This window comes from Aricia agestis, chromosome 4 (assembly GCF_905147365.1).
Source record: "Aricia agestis chromosome 4, ilAriAges1.1, whole genome shotgun sequence".
NCBI lineage: Eukaryota > Metazoa > Arthropoda > Insecta > Lepidoptera > Lycaenidae > Aricia > Aricia agestis.
Window position 1 is genome coordinate 973,213 of NC_056409.1, and position 26,709 is coordinate 999,921.

Consider the following 26,709-nt stretch of genomic DNA (forward strand, 5'->3'; position numbering starts at 1 on the left):
TTCCGTGTAGTCTGGAGATAATAACAGTCGTTGTTTACAAACTATAATGACTTACAAATCATACAATATGCAGTTATGTTAAGTTTCTTATTATTATCAGTATGTCATAAACAACGTTATATATTATTATTAGTACATTTCTGAGTCATATTGTAACCTTTTTATAGGATGTCGTAATACGTTATGCAGTTAGATATTACGGATGTATGTTGTTATAATATGTTTTAGTCTGTAGATGTTTGTTAGCTTTTTTTTTCTTTAAAGGAGACTAAGGACATTTAAGAATGACCTATGACTAATATTAAGTTTATTACATTAATTTGTACATACCTACTATTTTTAGACTGGAAAGAAAAAACTAATTATATAATTAACAAAATATTTATAATCAAAATAATGTATCTGTATTTCGTTGGTTATTGGTAGCATTATGCTAGCTACCTAAACTAAGCTTTGCTTACTTTATATCAAAAGGACTCGAGTACCTACTTATACTATAAAAATGTTATACAATCCTTTCCCAAGAGTTGGACTTGTAAGTAAACAAAGTTATTTTAAGACGAGAATTCTTGACAATCCAGACTATATTTATCCATGATCACTGATCTGATGCGTGTTAAAATATGGATGGACTTATTTAAGGAGCACATTCTTTTTCTTCAAGAAAAGTTATAAAATAGGCAATAGCCAATAAAAGCCTATATTATGTCACTGAACAACTTAGCAATAACTAATACCTATACTGACATTAAACTTACCCAAAATAATGGAGAATCTTGTGCGACTTTTTGTTACACTTCCGTCGTCTGTCTCTGATTTTGGTCATTTTAGTTTTAGCACAGCACTTCACTACAGTCTACTCATCTATGCACAAGCAACAACTCGAACCATATGTTACGAAAGACAACAATAAACTAAGCGAGCAACAATTATAATATCAATAAGCCGGTGTAGTTTCCTGAGCTGTCGAATTGTGGGCAATCGGGCATCCTATTGCAGTAACAGGACAGCCGATTAAACCATTACGGTGTGCCCGGATACGCGTTTTCACTAAATGCTAATCCTCCATTTTGTGCCGGCCTAAAATATAATTAATCTACAAAAATAAACTGAAAAAAATGTACATAATGTTTGTCGGAAGCATTAGAAATGTAACGATGGTGATGCTGGCGATAGGAGGGGCAAATGCTTACAAACATTAAAAAAAAACATTATAATAAACAATGAAGACAGGACTAACTAATCCATGTCTGTCAAATGGTTTTTCCAACGTATGTAACAAAGACAGCAAAATTTTTAGTGTTTCCTTATCCTTGGCTTATTAAAAAGGCTGCTGGTGATCGCCCTGAATCGCCTCGCCAATACATGCTAATTTCTGATAGTCCCTTCGAAGATCAACAATAATCATAAATCCAATATGTAGAGTCACCGATTACTCAAACTAATGAGCATTGAGGATCAACAGATGATCAATCATGCACCGACGGTGCTTCTATAATTTTCCGACTTCACGACGGTCACGAGTCACGAAGCAGACGAGACTCTATGATAAGGAGAAAACAACAGGCTATTCATAGCGACCAGTCTACACCAAACCTGACGCACCACTTCGACTTTACCACTATAGGAATAAGGTTGAAAAGGCTTCAAAGAGTGTATCACGGCATGACTATGTAATATCTAATTGTTCATAATCAAACTAATTACATCGAATAAACATACGATAGTCGCTTCCGATCACGACCAATATGTTTAGAAGCTTCCTTTACGGAAGAGCAAATTAAGTCAGAAAATTCCCAGAGGGAAATGAAGAGAAAGTAGAGAGAATATAAGAGCAAGGGCATCCAAACTTTTCAAGTAACAATTCTTTCAAACCCTAGAATTCCTTAAGAGTATTTTAGCTCTTGCCTATCCCCGACTCGAGATTTTTGCTTTCCTGTCAAGCACTGTGTTTCCTAAACTATCAGAATACAAATCGAAATTATGTTGGCAAATTCGAAATTTAACACAATCCAGAAAGTTAAACGATATGAAACTACTACAATCTAGTTAATGAGACAGTAGCTGAGAATAGTGTAGGCAATTTGTCCTACAAACAGCAGGATAATTTATTCAATTTTACGACGACGGCCATAAAATTGAATACAAATGATCATGTAAGACGTAAGTTATTGATGTCCAATATCCTATCCTCAGAAACAAGATAAAGTAAGCAACTGTCATTTTGTATGCCTACGTGCTGTCGCCCATTCAAATCATACAGCTTTCTTCCAATAATATAATGTGATTGATGGATGAGGTAAACTTTAAGAGCGCCTTCACATTACGTCGCAAGCAGTGCGGCGCGGCAGCTGCGCTGCAGCCGCACTGCTTGCAATGTAATGTGAAGGCAGCCTTAAACGGCTTTGCTACTGTGGCCATTGGTCATGTCTTTAGATCTTTTGACTTTTAAATTTAAAGTGACAGCACTATAGGTAACTGATTGCCGCTGCTCAAGGACACTCGGTACCGCAACATCTGAGAAATTTCAAATGTATGACCGGTTTTCAATTGAAAAGAACTCCAGGGAAAAAATATGATGGTCAAAAAATAACCGGCTTTTGCGAATACAAAATCATAATTCGAAGCCATTTGGCTGATATGAATTGAGTCTCTAATCTCTATAAGTACTAAAGAATAATTGACATTGAAAGCAACTGTATACAAAACAGCACTTTCTACCGCACCAAATTACGATATACGCAAATTAAATCCTTCCATAGGTAATTAATTATTATTGATAAATGATAGGAAACGGACAAAGGATGCCTTTGTAATAAAAACTAATGTTCACGTACAAATGTAGAAGTAGGCTCACATGTTACTACACGTCTTCCGCTTTGGAAATACAATTACAACAAATGTTTAGAAGGATGTTGAAAAAATTAGAGGGTTTTGTTCAACTGAAAAAAGATTACCTCATTTAATACTGGTTTACATATAAAATTAATTATTTCCCTCTTACATATTAAATATCCAATCTCCATGCCAAATTTAATCAAAATAGATTAATTAATAGTTTAGGCGAGAATCATAAAAGTTTTCTGTGCGGGAACCGTACATTTTCCGGGACAAAATTAGTATTCCTTGTAAAATTTCTCCAGTAGTTCGTGAGATAAGCCCTTTCAAATAATTTGCCCCGTTTTTTTTTTTCACATTTTCCTCTATTTCTTCGCTGCCTTTAGTCTGAGCATGATAAAATATAGCCTATAGCCTTTCTCGATAAATGGGCTATCTAGCACTGAAATAATTTTTCAAATCGGACCAGTAGTTCCTGAGATTAACGCGTTCAAATAAGCCCTTTCAAATAATTTCCCTAATTTTTTCCACATTTTTCTCTATTTATTCGCTCTCATTAGTCTGAGCATGATAAAATATAGCCTATAGCCTTCCTCGATAAATGGGCTATCTAACACTGAAAGAATTTTTCAAATCGGACCAGTAGTTCCTGAGATTAGCGCATTTAAACAAACAAACTCTTCCGCTTTATAATATTAGTATAGATTTCACACATTGCTGTATCCAAGTTTTCCTGTTTTTGACTGTCATGTGACTTTTCCAAAGCGAAAAAAGAATCACGTACGAGCGAATTACGAGTTGTATAACTTGTAATTCGCTGCGCACATATTTTTTTAGTAAGAGGGTTTCACCATAACCTTATGCCTTCACTAGGCACTAAAATATTCGGGGAATACCGAACCATTTTATCCGGGATGTTACTTCTTGATAGTCACAAGAAGAGACAACAAAAACTAGCTATATGTGCACATCACGCCAAACCACAAGCTAACCTAGCAACGACGACCTATTGCGGCAAAAACTAACAGTAAACACCTAGCAATCCTAACATATAAAAAGCAAACAATTTTAAGCTAAAATAACACACATTATCTTCACGAAATGCCACCGTCATGACTTTGATAGGTTTAATAATACACACTCCGTATGATCACTCACGTACAAACATAATATTATTTTTAGCCTGCGAACTGTGATCCGGCTTATTGCAGACACTAGGACAAGACACTGTTAGTAGCACACGAACACTGATAAGCGATAACGTATATTTTAAATTTAAAACTAGCGAGCGCGTTAATTGTAATTTAAAATCGACCGGCCGCGCGGGAGCGACTTCGGCAAACTGGTCTGGATGCTTCAGTCGGTCCACCGAGGAACGCCGAAAACGAACGAAAAATCTTCACATGCAAACGACCTTCTACGGTATGATTCACACAGTTATGTCAGTGGCGTGTTAGGCGGCTGTTACACTGGAAATTATCACCGGCCTGCCCAAAAACGTTAAGTCGATGACCGAGCGGCTAACGGTATGCGAAATCTTCACAACTTAATCGCAATTACCACGTACAATTTCAAATTAAATAGACGATTAAATAATATTTATTGTGGTACCGCTGCATAGCAGAACACAGGCATTTAAAAACAAATTATTACGTTCAACACGAAATTCTTCTGAGCGTATCATATTATAAGTAGGTAGTTTCTTGAATGTTTAACCATTGAAGATTAAGTATAACATTCAAATATTGCAGCGAAAGCAGTTATTCTTAGCTGTCTTAAATGTTGCCTTTAAAACCAGTTCCACAGGTTAGGCTCTAACAATTTCCGAACTTTTAGACATTTAAAATAAACAGTTTAAATTATTGTAAACAGCATTGAAAGATATATTTTACATAATTATTTAAAATTTAAAGCTTTTTTTAATTTTTACTTTTCCTGAGCGTGTAGTTCGAAGTATAAAGTAGTAATAAGTTCCAGCAGAAATCGCTTAGGTTCCCGCTCACGCACTTTATACCCTCTTTTGAGTCATTCGTTAACCGGACTATTATGAAATAAAAAAACTAATCTAACCTGACTCCATCAAGAGACGTGGTTGCTGCTACAGACACTTTGTTACCCACGCTATTATAACGAATCTATTATTGACATTTTACTGCGCTACGTTGGAACAGACATACATACCTATAGGGTCTGTATGTAAGATTTTCAAAATCATCATTCATCACCCGGCACTCGGCAGCCGGCTTCACTATAATCAAGTGGGTCAGCGCGTAAAATATTACTGAATCAATTAATCGGGACAAATTGGACCACCAATGTAACCCAGAGCCCTTAGGGCAGTAAGGGTTTATCAATATTGTAGAGATTAAACCTTTTTGTATCGTTAAACAAAAAGGTTCAGGGGTTAATTAAACAGATAACGGGCGAAATAAACATGTGGTTAATTGAATATTGCTACAGTGTGTTTTACAAAACAGTCTCGTACATTACAGGAATTAATCAGTATGGCTGAAAATAAGATTTGCAATTATGTAGTTAAGGGTGTCAAAATCTGTAGACGTGCTTTGGACTATAGGCCCGTCGATATCGACATCAAACATTGCAAACGCGATTGTAATTACGATTTTGTTATATGTTGTTAGGTCCCTTGAGAGTAGTTAACACCCAAATTTGCAACCCTGAAAACCCTGTGCTGTCAATGTTAATGTAATTTTTTTTATGTCGATATAGACGGGCCTACTAAGTTTCATTAAGGAATCGTTCATAAGCCGATAGATAATGCCGGTATTTCTTCCATTTTCATTCATTTCGTACTCTACCCTCAAAAATTTTAACCCCATCTCAAAGGGGTTAAGAACCTAAACTCTAGACTACTCTAGAGGTTTGCATTTTAAGATTATGAATTTTATTACAACATTTTTGTCACTTACTGTAACACTGTTGTCTCTTTAACATCTTTTATTCCTCTGAACGAGCTTTACTCATCCAGAACTCATCCAAATGATCTCGAAAAATAACCGATTGAAGAGCATAGGGCCGGGGCGAATGGCGATCTGCTCTCCGCGGATTGATACCGCTTATTAGGCGCGAGTGCGGTGAAGTAATTGATGGTTATCGGAGCGCGGAGATTCACTTTGGTAGCTTTAGTAGCGCACACTAACAATGGACATAATGAAGTAAAAGTCTCGCCCCAACGATCGCCGAATTCGCCTTTGTATTTCAGGTACTTTTGGTGAAGTTTTTTTTTCGATAAATTCGACAGAAAGGCCAGAAATCAAAAACGTAGGTATGGGATTGGAGTAACGTAACGCTTGCAATGCCTTACGTTAAATCCGATAGATTTGTGATTGCTAATGATGTCGAAATTATCGAATGCAACTTGACTAAAGGCGAGGTATAGAAAAACTTGCTTTTCTCTGACGCAAAAAGCAAGGACGTGCCTACCAAGTTTTTGTTCCCTCACATTGATGTGATTTTGTATTCACCCATACATTTTTTGGAAAGTATTGCCCCAATCGGGCACGAGCTGATGCAAGTGAAACTTAGAGATCGGAACGGTTCCGCCAATGCTCGTCAATTTTTCTGCTGAAATCTCGACGCGGACCGACCATTTGTACGGTACAAATGTACCACACGTTGCAAATTAATAACAGTGTAGTCTGATAGTCTCATACATAAGGGCGCTCTTTTGCACGATGAATCGTTTCGATCCGTAGCGGGTGAACTGGTAATTGAACGAATTTCTTATGACTTTTTCTTTTTTGAAGAAACCAAGGCAACTCATATATGCGACGGATCAAAACGGTCCATCGTAAACTAATGCTCTACTTTAGCGAGTATAACCCTAAATCTAAAGAAACACATAGAGCCCAATAATTAATACCGGGAACAAGAAACACTAATAAAAAAAAAAATACCGCATCTAGCCAAAAAAAGCCTTGAAAATATGAAAAAAGTGCTTAAACCGTTTTAAACTTATTTTACAAAAAAGATTTTCCGTAAACCTCAACACAAAACAGCAACTAACATACAACCATCACTCAGCAGCCCGCAGAACGCAATCAAGCTTTAATTACTTGGTAATTACTTGCACATGGGGGCTCAACTCATGTTTATTAATTCCACATTTAATTAATTAAGACCCACTTAAGTCATCGTCTTCAATTATCTTATCTGAGTATATCTTACCCGAAATATGTGTATTGTGTAAGAATAAATGACTAACATAGGGAATAAGTTTTTTGTTTCTAATTATCATCAAAGGATTAATAATGTATGATACTGTTATTAAACGCGCCTTAACCCATCAAGCCCCATAAACTCACCGGTGAGCGAGACACAATAGAATAGCAATAGATTTCCAAGAATCCACGATAGAAGGATTAATAGAAATCATTTCTTTTTAGGCAGCTGGGTAAAAATATAAATTAATATGCAAAAGGATATAATATTACATTGTGGGTATACAGTAGAGATGATATCTAAACAGAAAAGTAAAGTGTTGTTCCCTGTATATACATCCATACTTATATTATAAATGCGAAAGTGCGTCTGTCTGTGTGTTACGTCTTCAAGGCCAAGCCGATGAGATGAATTTGCTGAAATTTTGTATGGAAATACTTTGAGTCTCTTGAAAGAACCTAGGATACTTTTTATCCCGAAAAAAATTTACTGCCTCGCGCGATAAACGACATTTAACGCAGCGGAGTTGCGGGCGTCATCTAGATCTAGTTAATATTATAAATATGCTAAAGTGCGTCTATCAGTCTGTTACCTCTTCACGCCTAAACCATTAAACCGATTTTGTTGAAATTTGGTATGGCGATACTTTGAGTCCCGGGAACGGACATAGGATACTTTTCATCCAGAAAAAAACTTAAGGTTTCCGCGTGGTAACCGAATTTTGGTGCATTATCTAGTGATAATATACACAGAAAACTAAAGAGTTGTTCCTAGTGTACAACGTACATACTATGTTGACGGGGGACATGAGACATCTCGCAATAGTACACTTCGAATTTTGATCTGTACAAACTAAGTATGTTGATGGGGCCGGGGGCCGGGGGCCGGGGGGAGTAATTCTCGCAATAGCACTCTTCGATCTCGCTAGACATGTTAGTGCGAGTGACACATCAGCATCACAGATCACACACTTGTTTGAGGCGTAGCGAAGTCTGTATCGATGACGCGGACGGCGCGCGATAAGTGGGACAGCTCACGTCGCAACAGCTAATTATAAACAAACCGTTTACACCGTATGTGGACTATACACTGTGGGAATTTCAATAGAAATATAATATTTATAATCATGTACATATTATTTACTGTTCATGTAAGCTTTAGGGCAGAGAGTTGCAAAAAACTAGGAACAAAACAAGTTTTCACCGATGAAGCAATTGAAACATCAGCTGATTTAAAAGTTAAAATGTAACTTATCGTACGCAAATCATGCGCGTAATTTTTCTATATTTAAAATATTCGATCTTACCAAACGTTGCATAGACATTTTTTTAATCTAAAGATTTATTAGAGACTAGATGGCGTCCGCAACTCCTTTGAGACTGCGCGGGAACCGTACATCTTTTCAGGAGGAGAGAGAAGAGGTAAGAGGCGTGGCACAGACACACAGCCACACTTTTCCATTTATAATATTAGTATGGAATTAGCACGTAGCACCTCCATCGTGGGTATCGCAGATACAATAGATTTTCAACTTGGGATGATGGGTGGAATCAATTAATTACACATCAAAACAAAATCACTTACAAGTTGTGAAGCGTAACACTCAAATTGTTAAACTAAAGACAGAAGTTCCCGCCTTAATCTCGGAAGCCGCTCATTAGCCGCCCGCCTATAAACTATACCAGATGTTTCCCGCCCGTCAAACTTACAAGTTTACAACAATATCGTTACTGTAGAATGTAGCGCCATGTTTATTTTACGCTATAAATCATTTTCCCCTGCAATGTATTTAAAACTTGCAGAAGAAAATGAAAGCTGTTCCTCGTAAAATTAATAACATTTTATATGAAGCAAGCAAGTTTAGCGTAATCTGAATATTATGTTTACCATACTCTTTAGCAAAGCCTATGTAGGTTCATGCGCCTGATGAAGTTAAAAGTCGGATCAGCGGCTTAAGCGTGAAGAGATAACAGACAGACAGACAGACAGACAAATTGACAATAAACTGGAACATTCGCATTTATAACATTAGTGTGTATGTTATTACTTGAAAGTTGAAACTATGATAAACTGTAGACTGTCGTGTATGAGCCGCGGCCGCGGTACGACGCGCGACGGAGCAGCGTGCAAGGTGTAAAAGCTCAGCAAGATTGTTGCCGTGGTCTAAGTCATAGACAAATTAATATTAATATCATTTCATGATTGTCAGTATAAAATATAATACAAAGCGGAACTCCCCTTGCTTCCTAGTTTGGAAAGACATGAAAAAGTAAAGCTTACTTGTAGCTCTATAATTGTGCTCAAAATGTAACAAGCTCTACAACTTATAATGGTAATATTTTTCGCTTAGAATAAACTATTAGTTAATAGTTTATTTTAAGCGAAAAATATTACCATTATTTATTAATGAAAACCTGAGTGACCCAGTATGCAATATACAGTTTGCGTGTACCTACATATTGCTTGCAAATATTATTAAAATAATTATGCAACCTGTTACACATAAAGTCCATTATGCAACAGTAAACACTGCCAAGGGCGGTGAAACTTGACTCCTGCCCCTCTATCATGAGCTCTTAAAGCCAGCCAGAATACTGACTGGCTCGCATTTTGGTACCATGACCTCTATTTTCCAGCCAGTCAGTGGTCACGTGACACAAAACTCACTTCTCCATTGTTAACTGAGTAATAATTTCGAATCATGACAACACTTCTGACATAAGCTCGCTTGCTTTTACGTCAAATACAGCAATTCAATAAACACCAACCAACGAGTAGCTTTTACTGAATAGTTTACATTTTAGTAATTTTATTTATTAATATTACATACTTTTTAGTCTTAAATTATATTGCTATTTAGTTGGTTAGTTACTTAATAAGTTATATTTTAGTCTATAGCATATATTTTAGTGAAAATAATTCGTTATTAAAACCAAAAAACTAAACATTCGAAGTGTCCAAATTTTTGGAAAACGATTAAGTAGGTATTCTCAAGTTAATCACGAAGTGATACATAAGAAACGTAGAGACCTTAGTAATCCATTTAGTGTTAGTGAGGTTTCAGAATAATAACATAAGTGAGGTGTAGTATACCTATATGTCTAGTCAACAATAAGGTTTGCATTTGTGCGATGAGCTAAGACTGCATTGATTTAGTACACAAGAAACACATACAAGGTATAAGGAACACAAGTGTTGTGTATAATTACTTACTGTAAAACAAGTATGAATTTTCACCAAAAACCTACAGGTACAATCTTATAGTTGCATTGTAGGTTTTTGTGTTATTTCACAAACTATTTCCTTGTAAATCTGAAGTATTATTGGTATAGGTATGCATGATAAACACTGCACCAAAGAGGTAAATTCAATATTACTTACTTTTAACAAGAATTTTCAGAACACAACCTTTTAAACTTTAGATGTATGTATAACATGCTCCGGATAAACATTGACACACCTAAACTTCTAGAAAAGTTAAATAATTGATAATATCATAGAATCCCAATTAGCTAAATTCTCATATGAGCACTTTTTTATTTAAGTATAACTTCTTCTCTTGACTACAATATGGTATTATATGATGGGAATAGTGTAAATCACTAAATTTTACTCAAAAACAAAAACCTACATTATAGTACTTTTCCAAAAAAGACTTACTTAATAAGAATTGCATAACAAACATATGGAACTTATTGTTCATAAAACATAATATTATCATAGGAACATATATTATTATGTATTACCAAAAATACTTTTGTACTTACCTCAATAATAATAATAAGTATTAGTTTTATATTAAATTAAAACTTAAAATACATGAGGACTTACTATGTACTTCTTAGGAACCTATCTTAGGAGCATTTCGTACAATCTTTTGATTGCAGTAGGTCTTTGTGTTATTTCACAAACTATTTCCTTGTAAACCATGCATGATAAACGCTGCACCAAAGAGGTAAATTCAAAGGTATTACTTTCTCAATAACAAGAATTTTGAGAACACAACCTTTGAAACTTTAGATTCATGTATATTCACGAATAAATATTGACACACACACATACACCTAAACTACTAGAAAAGTTAAATCATTGATAATATAAAATCCAAATTAGCTAAATTCTCATATGCACTTTTTCATTTATAACTTCTCTTGACTACAATATGATATAATATATAATGGGAATAGTCACTAAAACTCAAAAATATAATCCTACATTACTTATAGTACTTTTTCCAAAAAGACATAACAAAAATTGCATAACAAACATACTTATTGTTCATAAAACATAATATTTTCATTGGAACTTATATTATTATTACCAAAAATACTTTTGTACCTCAATAATAATAATATTAGTTTTATATTATTACATTAAAATTTAAAATACATGAGGACTTTAGTAAGTCCTCATGTATTATACATTTTAAAAAGATGTGGTCATTTTAGGGACCTATCAGACAGAGTGGTCATGCGTTGAAGCATTTGCGTTGGTGACTGAGGAGCAATTCTGACACATTCAGAACTCCTCCTGTGTGAGTATATAGAGATACTCACACGGGAGGCATTCTACAACATAATACAACACAAAGAACACAAAACCCTTGACCGCTCTCTGTCTGAGATATCCCAGGCAATTTCCCATAGTTGCAACTTGCAATGCAGTTTCTAATTGTTATTGGTTTGCCAAATAAAAGTCTGAAATTATAATATTGTTTTTATCTTTCATCAAAAGTTTGTATTTGAACTCCTTTAATAATAATAAATTAATATTTACACAAGGGATATTTGATTCATCTTCTTTGATTTTAAGTGACAAGACCTTGTTTAAGATTTCCGCTGTATAAATATTTTTATAAGTATAATATAAAAGAGATTTACCACTTGCCTATCTGATACTAGGTTGATAATAAGATGTAAGACAAATATAGTACCTATTGATGAAAGCTGTGTATGAATATGTATCTAAGGTAGGTATATTTAAGTGAGAAAATAAATGAAAAAACATTTAAAAACGAGTATTTATTAAATTTCTTTTAATTAAAGCTTTTGAGTGAATATATATTATCTTCCTAGGACTTCGTCATCATTACACTTGCAATTCTTTATTATAAAATGTAGTACTTATAGTATCTCAGTGTTAGCAATCATCCTTTATCCTGAAAAATATTTGGTTCAGCGTACACAGTACTAATAATGTAAAATGCCTTACAAGGCACGAAAAGGGGATTATTAAACTTATAAATTGCCTGTTTATGTTACAATAATACCTATTTGAAAGCTCAAAAAAACGTAGGTGTTCAAGAATGAGTTCAAGTTTAACAAACTATGTTCAACTCATGACATCAACTCTGTTGTAATGCATGTAATTGTAATCCACAAGTTTGATGCATTTCTAAGACTTTTTCATGGTAGATTATTTAGCGTAGGTATCAAATAGGTATAGGATATAATAAACTTATCAATTTCTTGCTTAAAACATAATCTCTATAAACATAACAATATCTAATTATCTTTTTTTTTGTCTCCTTCTTCTTCTCTTTTTTAATTGCCGACTCAGTTAGTTGCCAATGTCAGAGAATTCTTTCTCCTCTAGATCGCCATGCTTGTGATAATATAAACATGAAGGAGTGTTATTTTCTCAGTGTTTTCATAAAGGGCTTATAAAATACCAAAAAATATAAATAAAACCATTTACACATTTATAATAATTACCTTTAAATACAATAAATCGGTGCAAAAGTAACTATTCCTACATTGACCACGTTATATATTAGAAAATAGTATATTTTATAATAAAAAATATCAATCTTTTTTTAAACTATATTTTCATCTTGATTTACAATTTTTCCGTTAGTCGTTATGGCTAAGCCATTTCAATTCCTAAAAAAAAAAACAATTCCGTTAGTCAAATTTGACGTTCGTGTTTGACATTTCTTAATCCAGTTCAGAGACAAATATTACAGGTTAAAACCATTGAGAAGTAAAAGTGCAAATGATACCGAAACAGAACCACTCACTTTACAACTGTTTACATACCTGCACGGATTAGCTCAGGTTTTGACAAAGTTAGTGATAGGGGTCCTGAGCTGGTGAAGTGCGAACTCGCGATATTTCACAACTTGGACCACAGGCGCGACCTACATTTCGCAGGTCGCTCATATTATTATCTTCTAACCGCGCGTTAAGCTCTCTCAATAATTTGTTATTTAAACGGTATTATGTTGCGATAACAATTAATTATTAAATAAGATTTTATTCCAATATCAATGTTCATATTATCATTATTATGTTATGTGAATAGTGCGTAAAAACTGCATACTGCACAAGTGAACACTGGGCTCAAGTGCCATAAGGCACTATGAGACACTGTCTCTTATATTATTTCATTCGCGGATTTTCTATACTTTTAAGTAATCTTTCAGTCCGTGCATTCAGCAAATAAGCCAAACGCTACATAGACTCTTTCTCTGTCAGCTCTTCAGCCCATAGTCCACGTCGAAGAAATCATAAAGACATAAGCACCGAAAAGCAATTATCGAGTACAACAAAGGTGGTCATTATGAACGTACGAGCCTCGAGTTTATCCATTTGCACGGTTTAATGTATTTTGTTATGCCCATTCACAAATTACCTTTTGTCCCATAGACAATAGCCGTTAATTTGCAGTTTAAAACTGGCCAGGGCTGCCAACTTTGTGAGATATGGAGAATGGGCAACTTTTCATGGAACTTGTGTTTCGAATTACGCCTCCGCCCTCCGATGAATACTTGAAAAATGTCCTCCCTGTGTTTCGTTGCGTGCTAACTCATGATGGGCAAATACTACATGTATTTGATTACCAATATTACATGAACATTCGGTTGATCCATGACCATCAACGTCGATTCATGATTATTTTCATGGTTATCGATCGTGGGCCGTGGCCCAACTAACCTAACCCAACAATTTAATAGAATCTTATGGTATTCTATCATTCCTCTCTTGTACATGAAATACACTTTAGGAACGTAATGTTTCGTAAAATACATTACAAACTGTTACTCAATTCCGTATTATTATGATAATTTGTAAAATATTATTCAAACTAGCTCAAATGCTCAAATGCGAGTGTAATGTGCGCTTTCTATAATTAATAACGTAATACTTTCTATAATTTGTTGGGCGGTGAAACTTTGTCAAAGTGGATATCATTACAAGACACACTCGGAGCAGAATTCACCAAATTTAATATACTGAATTGGTTTTATTTATGTACATATTCCGGACCACTGGACAAACTCCCCTGAGGTCTTCTTTTCCTCTCGTTCCAGATCTACACACTAGTGTGTAGATCTGGAACGAGACTCTAGTGTCTAGACACTAGAGTCTAGACTGTCCTGTCTTGCCTGGCTGATATGCATCCAGCTCATCGCACCATCATTATTGATACATTATTCAAGTCACAAATGACATTCAAATACAAGATCTCGGAAAGCATTTTATTTTGTTAAACGAAGATGTTGTATTGTCATCACAGAAAATTAATTTTTATCTGTTTGATTACTGCAGCCAGATCATAGTGATAGATCAATTTGGTTACCATACATAGAAATAAATCTGCAAAAATAAAGATTATTTAACAAATTATGTAGGTCATCGTTTCGATTACTGCGGGGCTAAAATGGTCGCTTTGGAGAATCATATATTGAATCATGATCATAAGATTAATGATTGGTCGCCGCGCGCGAGAGACCAATCATTGATGTAAGCGAATCACTATATGAATTGCACGCAAAGTGGAGTTTAAAAGTGATTCGCTTCGAGTAATGATTGGTCTCCGCGCGCGAGCGCCGCTCGCGGGACCAATCATTAATCTAAGTGAATCACTATATGAATTGCACGCAAAGTGGAGTTTAAAAATTATTAATTAATCATATTATGATTAAGTATATGATTCTCAAAAGCGACCATTTTAGCCCCGCTGTTCTTATTTCATCTATCACTCAAGTTTAACGTGCTCGCAATGTTTCTTATACACTATCAAACATGTTACTATTGTAAAATATATCATACAAAAATTTGTGGAATAATTAAAAACGAATTTCCCTTGAGACTCGGCTAATATAGCGTTCTTCTCAGGGCGAACAATGTACGAAGACCTTGTTATAAAATTGCTTTAAATATAAAATTATACAACACGTTTTAATATCAATATGTAAAACCTCCTCTTATGTTATAGCATTGTACGTTTCTGATTGGATTGCTTTTGTTTCCGTTTTGCGTAAGATATGATAGGGGCTCTATCTTTGGGTTAACTGTTTTAAAATGTATGCAACAGAATATTTATGTAATTTAGAAGAAGATTATAATTTAAGAATTGACCATACACTTATTTGACATCATAACTTGATTAATACCATCATCTATATATTAATACGTGAGCCAAAAACTTTGTATCCCTTTTGACGAAAAATGGGAAAACGTAGGTGAATGAAATTTTGCACAGATATAGTTTATATGGTGAAGGAGTGCATCGAGCTAATATTATTTTGAAATTATGCTTTTATTATACATTTTTTTAACAAATAAAACATTACACACACTACAACACACACACTAGGAAAAATTACAGATTTTTGAGTGACAAGCATACATACGAATTATACTCTTTTATATTTTATGGTTGAAGTTTGTTGACAACAAGGTGACAAATTGAAAATTGATTATAGTTTTTTTATTGAATCTTAGATACTATTAGACAATGCTTACACGGTCAGTCTGAGATCAGCTGAGTCCCAGAGACTAGAGTTGAAAAAAATATGATAAAAATATAGGTAGTAGTACAGAATATATATTAGTTGGTAGTAGTCCTATATTATGTCGTTGAAACTAAGGTTTTTCGACCATTGGGCGATCTCTAGTTTGATTAATTGGCCATAAAATTGTATTTACTAAATATGGTTAAACTTGATTATTAATATTTTCATTCATCTCCTAATTACATTGTCACTTGCGATGTGTGCAAAACTCAGAGGATTGCAATCAAAAGCAGTTAAGACTAAAATATCATACCAAAGTCAATTAAAATCAAATACATAGACCTAGTTAATGTAAGTTAGTATTTTTCCCGCGGAGACCATTATCAACCAGTTTCGGACGTGATCGCATCTCTCGATCGAATCTACGATGATCATAATCGTCTTGTTTGCCCACGTACTCAATTATTTGGTATTCAATACCAATATTTTGACCCGTAATAATATAATTAGCCCACTTAGCAGCGGATATATGGATGGATAGGCTAAAGTGAAGCCGTTTGTCCACCGCCGCGCCGCCGTTACCTGGACGCGGACCTCACCGTCCTACGCTACAGCAGGGGTTCCCAAAATTATTTTGTCTACCGCTTACTTTGAGAACAAATTATGTTTTAGCGCCGCCCTTGTTTCAATTTAAAATGGATGAAATAACGTTTTTTTCTGGGACCACACCGCCTCCCTTTAGACCTTCAGCACCCACAAGGGGGGTTCGTCGCCCACTTTGGGAAAAACTGCGCTACAGCTCTACGCTGTACGAGTTTCGTCAGGGGTTAAATGATTCATATATCTGATGAGATTTGCGTCGAAACTTCACGCACGTGTTAGAAAGTGAAATAAGAATATAGAATTGAGATTATAATAGTAACAATTAAACAAAGGAATAAAGAAATTACAATAATTTGAAAAGTAAGGTTATCAAAAATGTGGCAAATAACTAGGTTATTTAGGTGTACCTCGAAGAAGATGAAAGTATTTATCTGTGAAATATGCACCTCGAAGTAGATAAAAATGATTATTATCTGTGAAACATGATAGTTTTGGTTCATTTAGATACTTATTTATCTAATTATCGACACTTAATGTTTATTTCAGTTAGAAGTTGTTATTTATATTGTTGTTTCAATTAAAGATAATATGTTATAAATGTATTGTTCGAAATATCTAGGATATTTCGAACATAAATACTTAAATGAGAAATAAAACGTTTTGTGGACTATTATCCAATAGAAATGTTATGGTTGGCTGATTGGATAAAGGGAATATTTTCGGTCAAATTAAAATAATATTTAATAATTAAAATATCATACAAGACATAATATTGACTTGTTTTTGATTGGTCAATGGGTTTAGCCAATAAATGGAAATATACCCTGGTCATAGCCAAACCCGGGATATATAAGCCATAGAAAGTCGTAATTGGGTCACTTTCCCTGGTGACCTGGAGACGGCTGAACAGTGAGTTAAGTACTTTTCTATTGTAATTATTATCCGCCATATTTTATTGTATTTGTGTTGCTTTGTGTTAATTATTAGGTGGATAATATTTCTTAAATGTTATTTGATTATTGGTTATGCCTTTGCTATGATTGTTAGTGACTTGATTGTTGTGTATACTGTGTTCTGTATTGTAATTTATACTGTGGAAAAGAATATTTAGACCCACCGAGTTTCTTGCTGGTTCTTCTCAGTGGGAAGGTCACTGAACCAGTGGTAGGGCCTTGGACCGACAATAAACATATTCTATCGTCTATATATTTTTTATTTAACTACCCTCACTTCTGATGACCATATTCTTTAATGTTAATTATCAGTTAATTTTGATATTTCTAACCTTTGATTAAGTAATTATTACATAGAGTCGTCCTATTTCTGTCACACGCGTGTCGAGAGGGATATGTGGGAGCGAGATGTAATCTGCGAGGGAAGACATGTGAGTGCCTGAATGGCGGCATGGGTAATAGGTTGCTAGACCAATGTCGGTAGAAAATGAAACCAATAGCCTATATCAAAGTGGCATTTATTTTGATTTTTGTCGATGACGTCCGTCCCGGAGACAGCGGCGGTGGACACACGGCTTTAGCAGCGGATATGTGGCTATAGGCTAACGGTACAGTACAGCTGTATGTTGGTCGCCGCTCCCCCCGCCGGGTCGAACACTATCCGGGTTCGACTCATTATTTGCTTCTAATTACTATTTGCATACCGAAACCGGATAAAGGCCGCACGAGGAGTAATTTAATGATTGCTTAACTTTAACTTAATTAAGATTTTGATTACTTTTACTAATTCAGGTTAAAGTTTACTAAATGTCCGAGAAACCTCTCCTGTAAAGTAAGGATTACACCTGACCTTTATTATTTTAAATGGCTAGAAAAGTCTACGTTTAACTTGCATACTGCTTACAGGATGCAAGATAAAGTATTAATTTAGTTACATGTAAATACTTACCATAAAAAAGAGATATCGAACAGATCGAATTGATTGAGACACCTCCTTCTTTTTTGAAGTCGGTTATAAAATATTAACGATATCTTATCGTAAAATCTTATCAGGTATCTTCGGTGCACGGTAGCCGATTCAGTTAATATCAAATATAGAACACACTGTTTTAAATTACACATTGTTTTATATTAAACACCGATAAAGATTGATAAAGCGTTTAAAATTACCCTGTTTAACTGCCGCACATTTTGAATCGTCGATGAATGAAACGGATTTTTTAAATGTTGAGGAAACACATGAGGAAAATTTATAAGTTTAGTCTACACTCTACATTAGCATTTCACTTTTACGAAGTCTCGGCTAGTTATTCCTAACTTTAAAATCTTGACCTATATGACCAACTCTTATGTTAAAAACTGAGCAGCAAACGTACCCTATTACATTACTATTAAATAACATTGCGTATAGGAGTTACGTTCGCGGTTGTATAATATACATGACAGCCACCATTAATAACCGAAGATAATACACGCGTGGCGTATGCGCGTGCGCATGGCTCGGCGCGCACGTAACTCGCCGCGCCTACTGAATTCGAATAGTGAATAAAGTTGCAGCAATCGCATTATTTGCGTTAATATATATTTAGAGGATTATTTCCCTCAGCCAAAGGGTCGGTCGGATTGCAAATTTGTAACGTCACGATGCGTTCGGATGCGAAATAAGTCATTTGGAAGTTGGAACCGGCAGTCCAACCCCGCGCGGCAAGTCTATCAATTCAGTGTCTATCTTGGGTAGTAAAAAAAAATAACTAATTTCAACATGCATCACCCCATTACGTTTCAGGCAGATGGCAGTCCGACGCTAAGCGGCGAGTCCATACATTCAGTGTCTATCTTGTGATATCAGTAAGAAAACTAAAATTTTGAATGGTCCAATTCTAATTTCAAAATGAACTGAGAACTTATCCTCGAAGTGTATCTCGTCGTGTTTACGTCGATAATTTCTCTTTCAACGTTAATCTGAAGGTGTGATTGATCTCGTACACGTAGCGATAATGACGCGAAAGCGACAGCCGACAGCCGACAAGTGAATAACTGAATGCCGCGACCGGTTCACAGCCTCACAGGCAGACCGACACCGCGACAGGTTACAGAAACATTACATCCATGTACCAGATTCAAATTATAAATGGGAAAGTGTGTCCTCTGTTATTTACTGAGTGACCTCTTCAATTTCACTCGAAGCTGAACCAATTTACATGGTAATGGTCTGTGGATATAATGTTGCCAGCATAACCATAAATGTCCAAAATTTCTGGAGTCCTCAGAAAGCACACAATGTAATACGATAGTTTCCATTACAGCAAAGTGTACGGTTACCGCACAATATCTGATTAGTTATTTCGCACGCACGATCATTTATTTAATGTTTCAATCATTCAAGCACTCGCAACTCATTTTGATTCAACCTTAAAACCGCATAATTTAGCTCCCTGGAAACTAAAATCATTCGAGAGGATCTGTAACACAGATGAATAATGTAATGGACTAATGGTAGAGCAGAAGTCAACATTACGGCGCTCATTACAAGTCGCACGGCTGCGCGTGAGTCGTATGTCCACCGCCGCCGTCACCGGGACGTCGTCGCCGACAAAAATTCAATTAAAATGCCACTTTATCATCTAGGCTAGGTTTCAATTTCTACCGACATTGGTTTAGCGACCCATGCCGCTGCTGGCTTGTAGACTGGGTATAATAATATAATATAATAATAATAATAGCTCCCACACCGGTTTCGGTGACGGTGGCCGGTTTCATTGAAACCAGGCCAGCTACGCAGGAGTAATTTTATAGTGCCCAAGTGTGTGCGCAGTACACAAGAGCACTCTCTATTCCTTTACTCTCATAACCCAGTGGGACGGACGACCGACACGACTGGTGAGAGATCAGGCGCAGGGCCGACTTTTTACATGCCCATCCGACGCATGGATCATCTTACTTGTCAGACAATCAGGTGATCAGCCTGCATTGTCCTAACCAAACTTGGAAATAACATGTTTCCAACGCGGGAATCGAACCCACGACCTCCGAGTCAAGAGCCGTGCTCTATACCACTAGACCACGGAGGCGGACCGCAAGTTGCAGTCGGTCCCGACTGCTCTAGGGTCGGTCGCGATGAACAAATGCTCCGACCGCTCAAGAACTGCTCGAGTGGTCTGTGTATTGCGGATATGAATTTAGTATGGAAACTGCATATCGCCGTGTGGAAACCGCATCTTGCAGTCGGTCTCGGCTGCAAGATGCGGTCGTCTATGGCCGGCCGCAGTGACGAAGAGCGAAATGGAACCAAAGTGGCATTTAATTTGAATTTTTGTCGGTGACGGCGCGGCGGTGGTGGACACGGCCTAAGGCGATTATTCACGGACGTGCATACGCGATAATGTTTACGAGTAGATGGACTATGTAATTATTTATTGCTCGGTCACGAATCACGACGACGAAGATGTGACTGGAGTGAATTTTAAAAATGAATCATGCGCATCATACGCAAGGAAGTTGTCGCGCGAAGTGATCATCATCATCACCGACCACTCCCGACACGAATGATTCCCTCGACTCAAGCCCCGAGGCTTTTATTTACAATAACGTAGATTGTAGAAGGTAATCCAGTGTAGTCCACTAGCTATAGCTTGGTCGCCGAACACGTTTAATCGGTTAACGATCTTTTTTAGCTATCCCGTTGCCAAGGGCATGCAATTTGAGAGCGAATAGCGACAATTTCGCGAATGAATCACGTATGACTGACTCCGAATTCAAAATGTCCCCCGACACACCTTGACAGCAATTATTATGGACTAAAATATCACTTTACACTTAGGAATTATTTAAACTGAAAGTCAGTAAAATATAATATTATTTTATTACTTTTTAAAGTTGTTTGGCGGGGGTTTTATTAAATTTCTTAATTTAATTTTATTTCTTGCTTTTTAAACTTGTGTTGGTTATAGTGCAGAATAATTCCTATCAACAGGATCATATTATATCCCAATGAATACCATCTAGGAATGTCCTTTTGGATGAGGCCGTCAATATGAGACCAAACATGAAACCTCCACTTTGTGTTCATATGGAGCTCGGCTCCTGTAGAATCCTGGTGATGCTGCAGCAGCAGCATGCAAAAATTTATTGGTTATCTACGTCTTACTAGTTGTCGCAATTAAAATGAGCCCAAACACGGAACCATTGCTCTAAGTTGTTAAGGAGTTGAGTATCCTATTGATTACCAGGTGATGCTGCAGCACCAGGTCAACTTTCCATTAATGTGTAAATATTCGTAAATGTAACGAACCAGAATGCAATAAAGCCCACCAAACGACTGCAAGCTCCTAATCGGCCCTTCACGAACCAGATGAACCGCGATTTTTCAGCACGGAGCAGGCTGATGATGATGAACTATAGCTAAGAACACTCTCAATTAAGTCAGCTTTCAAACAAAAAAAAACTAGATCAAAATCGGTCCACCCGTTTGGATGCTACGATGCCACAGACAGACAGACAGACAGACAGACAGACAGACAGACAGACAGACAGACAGACAGACAGACAGACAGACCGACAGAAAGACACGTCAAACTTATAACACCCCTCTTTTTTGTCGGGGGTTAAAAATGTTCAGTGACCGGGCTATAGTTATAGCAAGCCAGGCTTCCAGCCGTTATGTTAGTACGTGTCGCAGTAACTTCAATGGCCCCCTAATTGGCTTTGTTAAAATAGTGGACTTGACCTAGCGGAGTTTAGCGTAAACGTCTTCTAATTTCTTAGTTTAACAAGAAAACTTTGCCTTTGTACTTTCAAACTCTCAAACTCTACTAACTAGAGTTTAAGATGTTATCATTATAAAGTTTATGCAAAAATAAGACGTCAAGTATATTTATTCAGTTTGAGAGTAATTAAGCAAAATACTGTACCTATACGATAGACAAAGTCATCGAAACGGTTGTCGAAAAACACGTAACTAATAACAGAAAAAAACGTTCACGTAAACTGCGTCTAACGTCAATTGGTAAAAACATTCCCTACAACCTAGTACCCAAAATAACCTAACCATTGAACATTAGAAGTAATAAGGCATCATAAAATAAATGCTTTATACCTCAAACAGTGCTGATTGATTCAAGAAACGATAGTCACGAATGACAGTCAGCCATAAACATTTCGGCTACCACTTACCACCTACTTGATAACTCGTGATTGTGTTCACAATGCGCCGGCCTCGCAGCAGCGGCATTAATTAGCCCTTGTACGGGCGCGTTTATTGTTTTATACGAGGGCCGAGACGATTCAGGCCTGAGGTCATACCTTAAATATTCTCTTGCGCAGCGCTGACGAATTTAATTAGCACCAGCGAGCCGAGATTGTGCGAAAAATCTTGAAATTTTCCAGTAGCGTTGAAATTCTAAACGTCTCTTGTAGCACAGAGATTATTTGCATTTTACATCCTGAAAGTCTCTTTGAAGCGCAATCTACGTTTCCTGGACCTTTTCTCGAAACAATAGCTCGAAACGATCGCTTAGCTTCAGAATGTTCAATGGAAAAAGCGACTTTTCTCTGTAGAATGTGAGACATTCGGATTCATGGTCAGGCACATCTCGGTCTCTCGACAACGGACAATCCGACATCCGCCGCTTATGCGTGTCCGGTGATCCGCGACGACGGATAAAGACGGCCGAGCCTAAATTATACTAACGAAGCCTCGGGGTCACGCCACTTCAGTAGTGCTAGACAGGTCGGCCGAGAGCGGCTCTACTCGGTTTGTATTCCAAATGACACATCATTTGGAAAAGTTTCCTCATTTCGTTACTACAAGATGTACGTCGCTAATCAATTCAAGCATTTATCACCATTCACCAGTAATAGCAATCATTATAAAACTATGAAAACATTGAAACTTGAAACTCGTGATCCGAAGGTTTGGTGTCCTTATGTCTGGGGACTACTTATCAGAGTATTGATTTTGCAATTCTTTCGTTTAAAAATCACTTACGAAGCGCAAAACACAAACTAGTTAAAGAGACTATCGCAAAAACAAGCTTATTTGAAGTCATAACATTCGCACGCTTTACCTGAACCATCATCTCTACTCCGTGTAAAACATATTTATGGAGATGAACTCTACATGTAAAACATATTTATGGAGATGAACTCTACATGTAAAACATATTTATAGAGATAATCAATATATTAACATGTTTATTACAGTTTATGATACGCGGAAAAGCGGGCAACTCTCTTGTGGCGCGTGATATCATTGTGGTGCGGGTCCAACGACCTCGTTTTATTGGAAGATTGAGACGCCGGCTCTATTTGCGGACAAACGTTTCATTCATGGCTTCTTCAAATTCAATGCACACTCCCGAACTGAGCCACTTTAGTGAGAGAAGTTAGGTATAGGACGCACAGCTGAATAGAGATTTCTATGGCCGGTTTCGGAGGTTTTCTGACAGGTGTTATTTAACCTATAGAGTTGCCGATTGGTTAATGTTTTGCGGTCAGCCACTGCGCCAGTAAATAGTTCACCCCTCTGTCAAAAAAACTCAAAAACTGGACACTATGCGTCCGATAACTTCTGTCACTAATGTTTAACCACAGTATAGCAATATTAGTGGTTTAACTCTGACAGACCTGAGTACCACTTACAAGCCTTTGAGAAATACTCAAGTTACCACTCGCTATGTTAGGTATCGAATGACTAATACCTCATTATAGTTCGGTAAATTGCATTATAAAGTTAGCGGTTGCGGTTTTGTAATCTGTACATCAAAACTAACCTAGACCGAGATAAACAGTTTTGAAGGTTAGGAAAAACACGGGGCACAGCCACACCGCATCGCAACTATCTTGGCAACCGCAAGGCGCAAGCAAGTTATTGAACTTGGCTTGGTGTAAACAAAATACGTCAAGACTCAAGGTGCTAAATAATTTATGTTTCGGTGAATTAAATCCAACCCTTGACCCTCTCAAAGGGTCAGCGTGTCCCATGTCCAAATGACCCATACCACGAGCTTATTATAGTCGAGAGTATTTTACACCAAATTCATTTATTGTGAAAAGTTTTGAGCCTCGTATCACGTATGGTGGCTTGGACCATTAAGGAACAGTGATTATTGTTCAAAACATAATTTAACTTTTTGACTTAAAAATACATTATACAGTAGGTTTTTAAGCACTTAATAGGAACTTACATGAAACTAGATGGCGCAGCGTGGCGCTCCCTGGAACCAGGAAGCCTAGCGACGTCTCATGGATGCACTTTCGACTCTGTGGACAACAGAAAACGAATTAACGAATTAAGATTTCAATTCGAAAACAAATCGCGTATGTATCACACAAATAATTGATTTGTCAACGCGATAAAATTCCTATGTCATCATGTTTTGGCATATGGCGTAATATGCTAACGAGTATAATATTATAACGTAGTAGGTATCGAGACTATATTATGTACGCTTAATAGCGTGTTACATAAGCACTCCATACAGATGTAAACTAAGCTGAGATTAAGATAGGTTCCAGTTTTTCACAATGTGCGACCTTGGACAACCCTCGCCTCGCTCCGCGACCGTTGAAAAGAGACCCTAAACGTGCTAGAGCATGCAAATGCAAATCTTATGGTTGAGAAGATAGAGTTTCATTTCAAGGAAACACGTGAATAATCATGTTGTGTAGTACTAGTAAAACGTTACAGCTTGGATATCTCCAGTAGTTTAAAAGGAACAAGTAAAGAGCGTTCATTTTGCAAGTCTTTTTTCCAGAACAATAAACATAATCAAGATTTTTACGAAAAAAAGCTAGACATTAATTATATATACATAACATATTATATGTATGATATTTTTAGCAGTAGGTACCTACCAGCACCAGAAACCAGCAATAAAAAAGAAGAATACTTAGATGTAAACACTAAACAATTGTTACCCATATTGTACGCAAACTCTACATTTTCTCCAACATTACACGGCAATGCACCCTGCCAACGGCCGCAACTGATGTTATCGCCGGAATATCAAATAGGCTTTAGCCCTCTCACTAAGTGACTCAGCCAAACAATAAAATTATATTACTGTTTACACTAATCACCCGCAAATCGCGTCCAATCGTTACCAGCAAAAACAAGGCCTATTTCAATTACAAGTTTCCAGCGCATTGGGTAAGTAATTTTCTTTGAAATTAAACGCAGTCGATAAAAAAAGGCGTGAATGAAAATGCGCTGATCGGGATAGTCTCCAATGGATTATGGAACACAAAATATTCAATTGAAACAACAATTATTTGTTTGGAGTTGGAGTCAAAAAAATAATAGTAACTTATTGCTATCGGAGATGGTTTCATGTTTCATTTTTTTTCCATTGTCCTTTACAAAATTATTTGAATTTGGTTATGCTCGACTTAAACTAATTAGAACATGACAGCTATCACACCCTATTCAATTATTTCAAACACATTACACACACTATAAACTATGGCTATAAAGTATGAACTATACAACATAGTATGTCATGGCGTTTGGCGGTCGCGGGCCGCGGCGGTCGCGGGCCGCGGCGCTGGTCATTGCTCTAGGACAGGCGATCTCGCGAAACAGTTACTCTTACGTTATTTCGAAAGTATCATTGAAATATTGAAACGTAACAACGCGTAACAATCGCCGCGAGTCCGCGACTGTGAGTTTGTTTATTACAGTGCCCTGTTTGCTATCGTAATCTAACATTAATACAGTCGTCTAGTCCGTTTCATATCAAGCTAGAAAATTATATCTGGGGGCACGGGAGTGCCCCCGCCAAGATGAGCCAAGCGAAGCGCGCAAGGGCACTACCTACCTTTTCTCGAAACGTTTCGTCGTATTTTTGAACCCTCGTAACTTTGGTTTGAATAATGGCAGATAGTTGAAATTTTTAAGATATAATGACATGGGTATAATTATTAAATGCGCAAATTTTGAATATCGTAGCTATTATACTTTAGATTTTATAGGTGTCCAAAAATCCACAATTTGGTCACTGACTCACCGATCATCAAAACTGTTAGGGTACTTCCTGAAGTCTTAGAAAGCTGAAATTTGGTATGTAACATAATATTAGTACTGAAACAACATAAAAATTATCAAACCCAACTTAACCTATATCCGTACCATTATAGAGCAAAATTTGGCAAAAATTTGTGTTTTTTGTACGGGAGCCCCCCTTAATTTTTTATTTTATTTTAATATTATTATTAAATATTAAAGTAGACATGTAACTAAGGACTTTGAGAAAAAATCAAGTACCTACCTGTTGCCATTATTTATATAGAGCAAAAAAGGCCAAAAAAATCACGTTTGTTGTATGGGAGCCCCCCTTAAATATAATTTTGTTTTTAGTATTTGTTGTTACAGCGGCAACAGAACAAAAACTCTAC

General features: G+C 36.5%; 1 protein-coding gene across 3 annotated transcripts in view; it reads right to left on the minus strand.

The window, feature by feature from the left end:
• Nucleotides 1-26,709, minus strand: part of LOC121725887 (protein kinase C and casein kinase substrate in neurons protein 1) — a 100,479-nt gene that overhangs the window by 57,692 nt on the left and 16,078 nt on the right. The window contains exon 2 of one of the 3 annotated variants that reach the window (XM_042113050.1): nt 24,501-24,576. Coding sequence is in view for 2 of the 3 variants with exons in the window: in XM_042113051.1 (XP_041968985.1) it covers nt 759-826 (68 nt within the window). In the remaining variant the exon portion in view is untranslated. Of the gene's footprint in view, nt 1-758; nt 844-24,500; nt 24,577-26,709 lie in introns of those variants that run through there. The other 2 variants (XM_042113051.1, XM_042113049.1) reach the window with 2 other exon arrangements.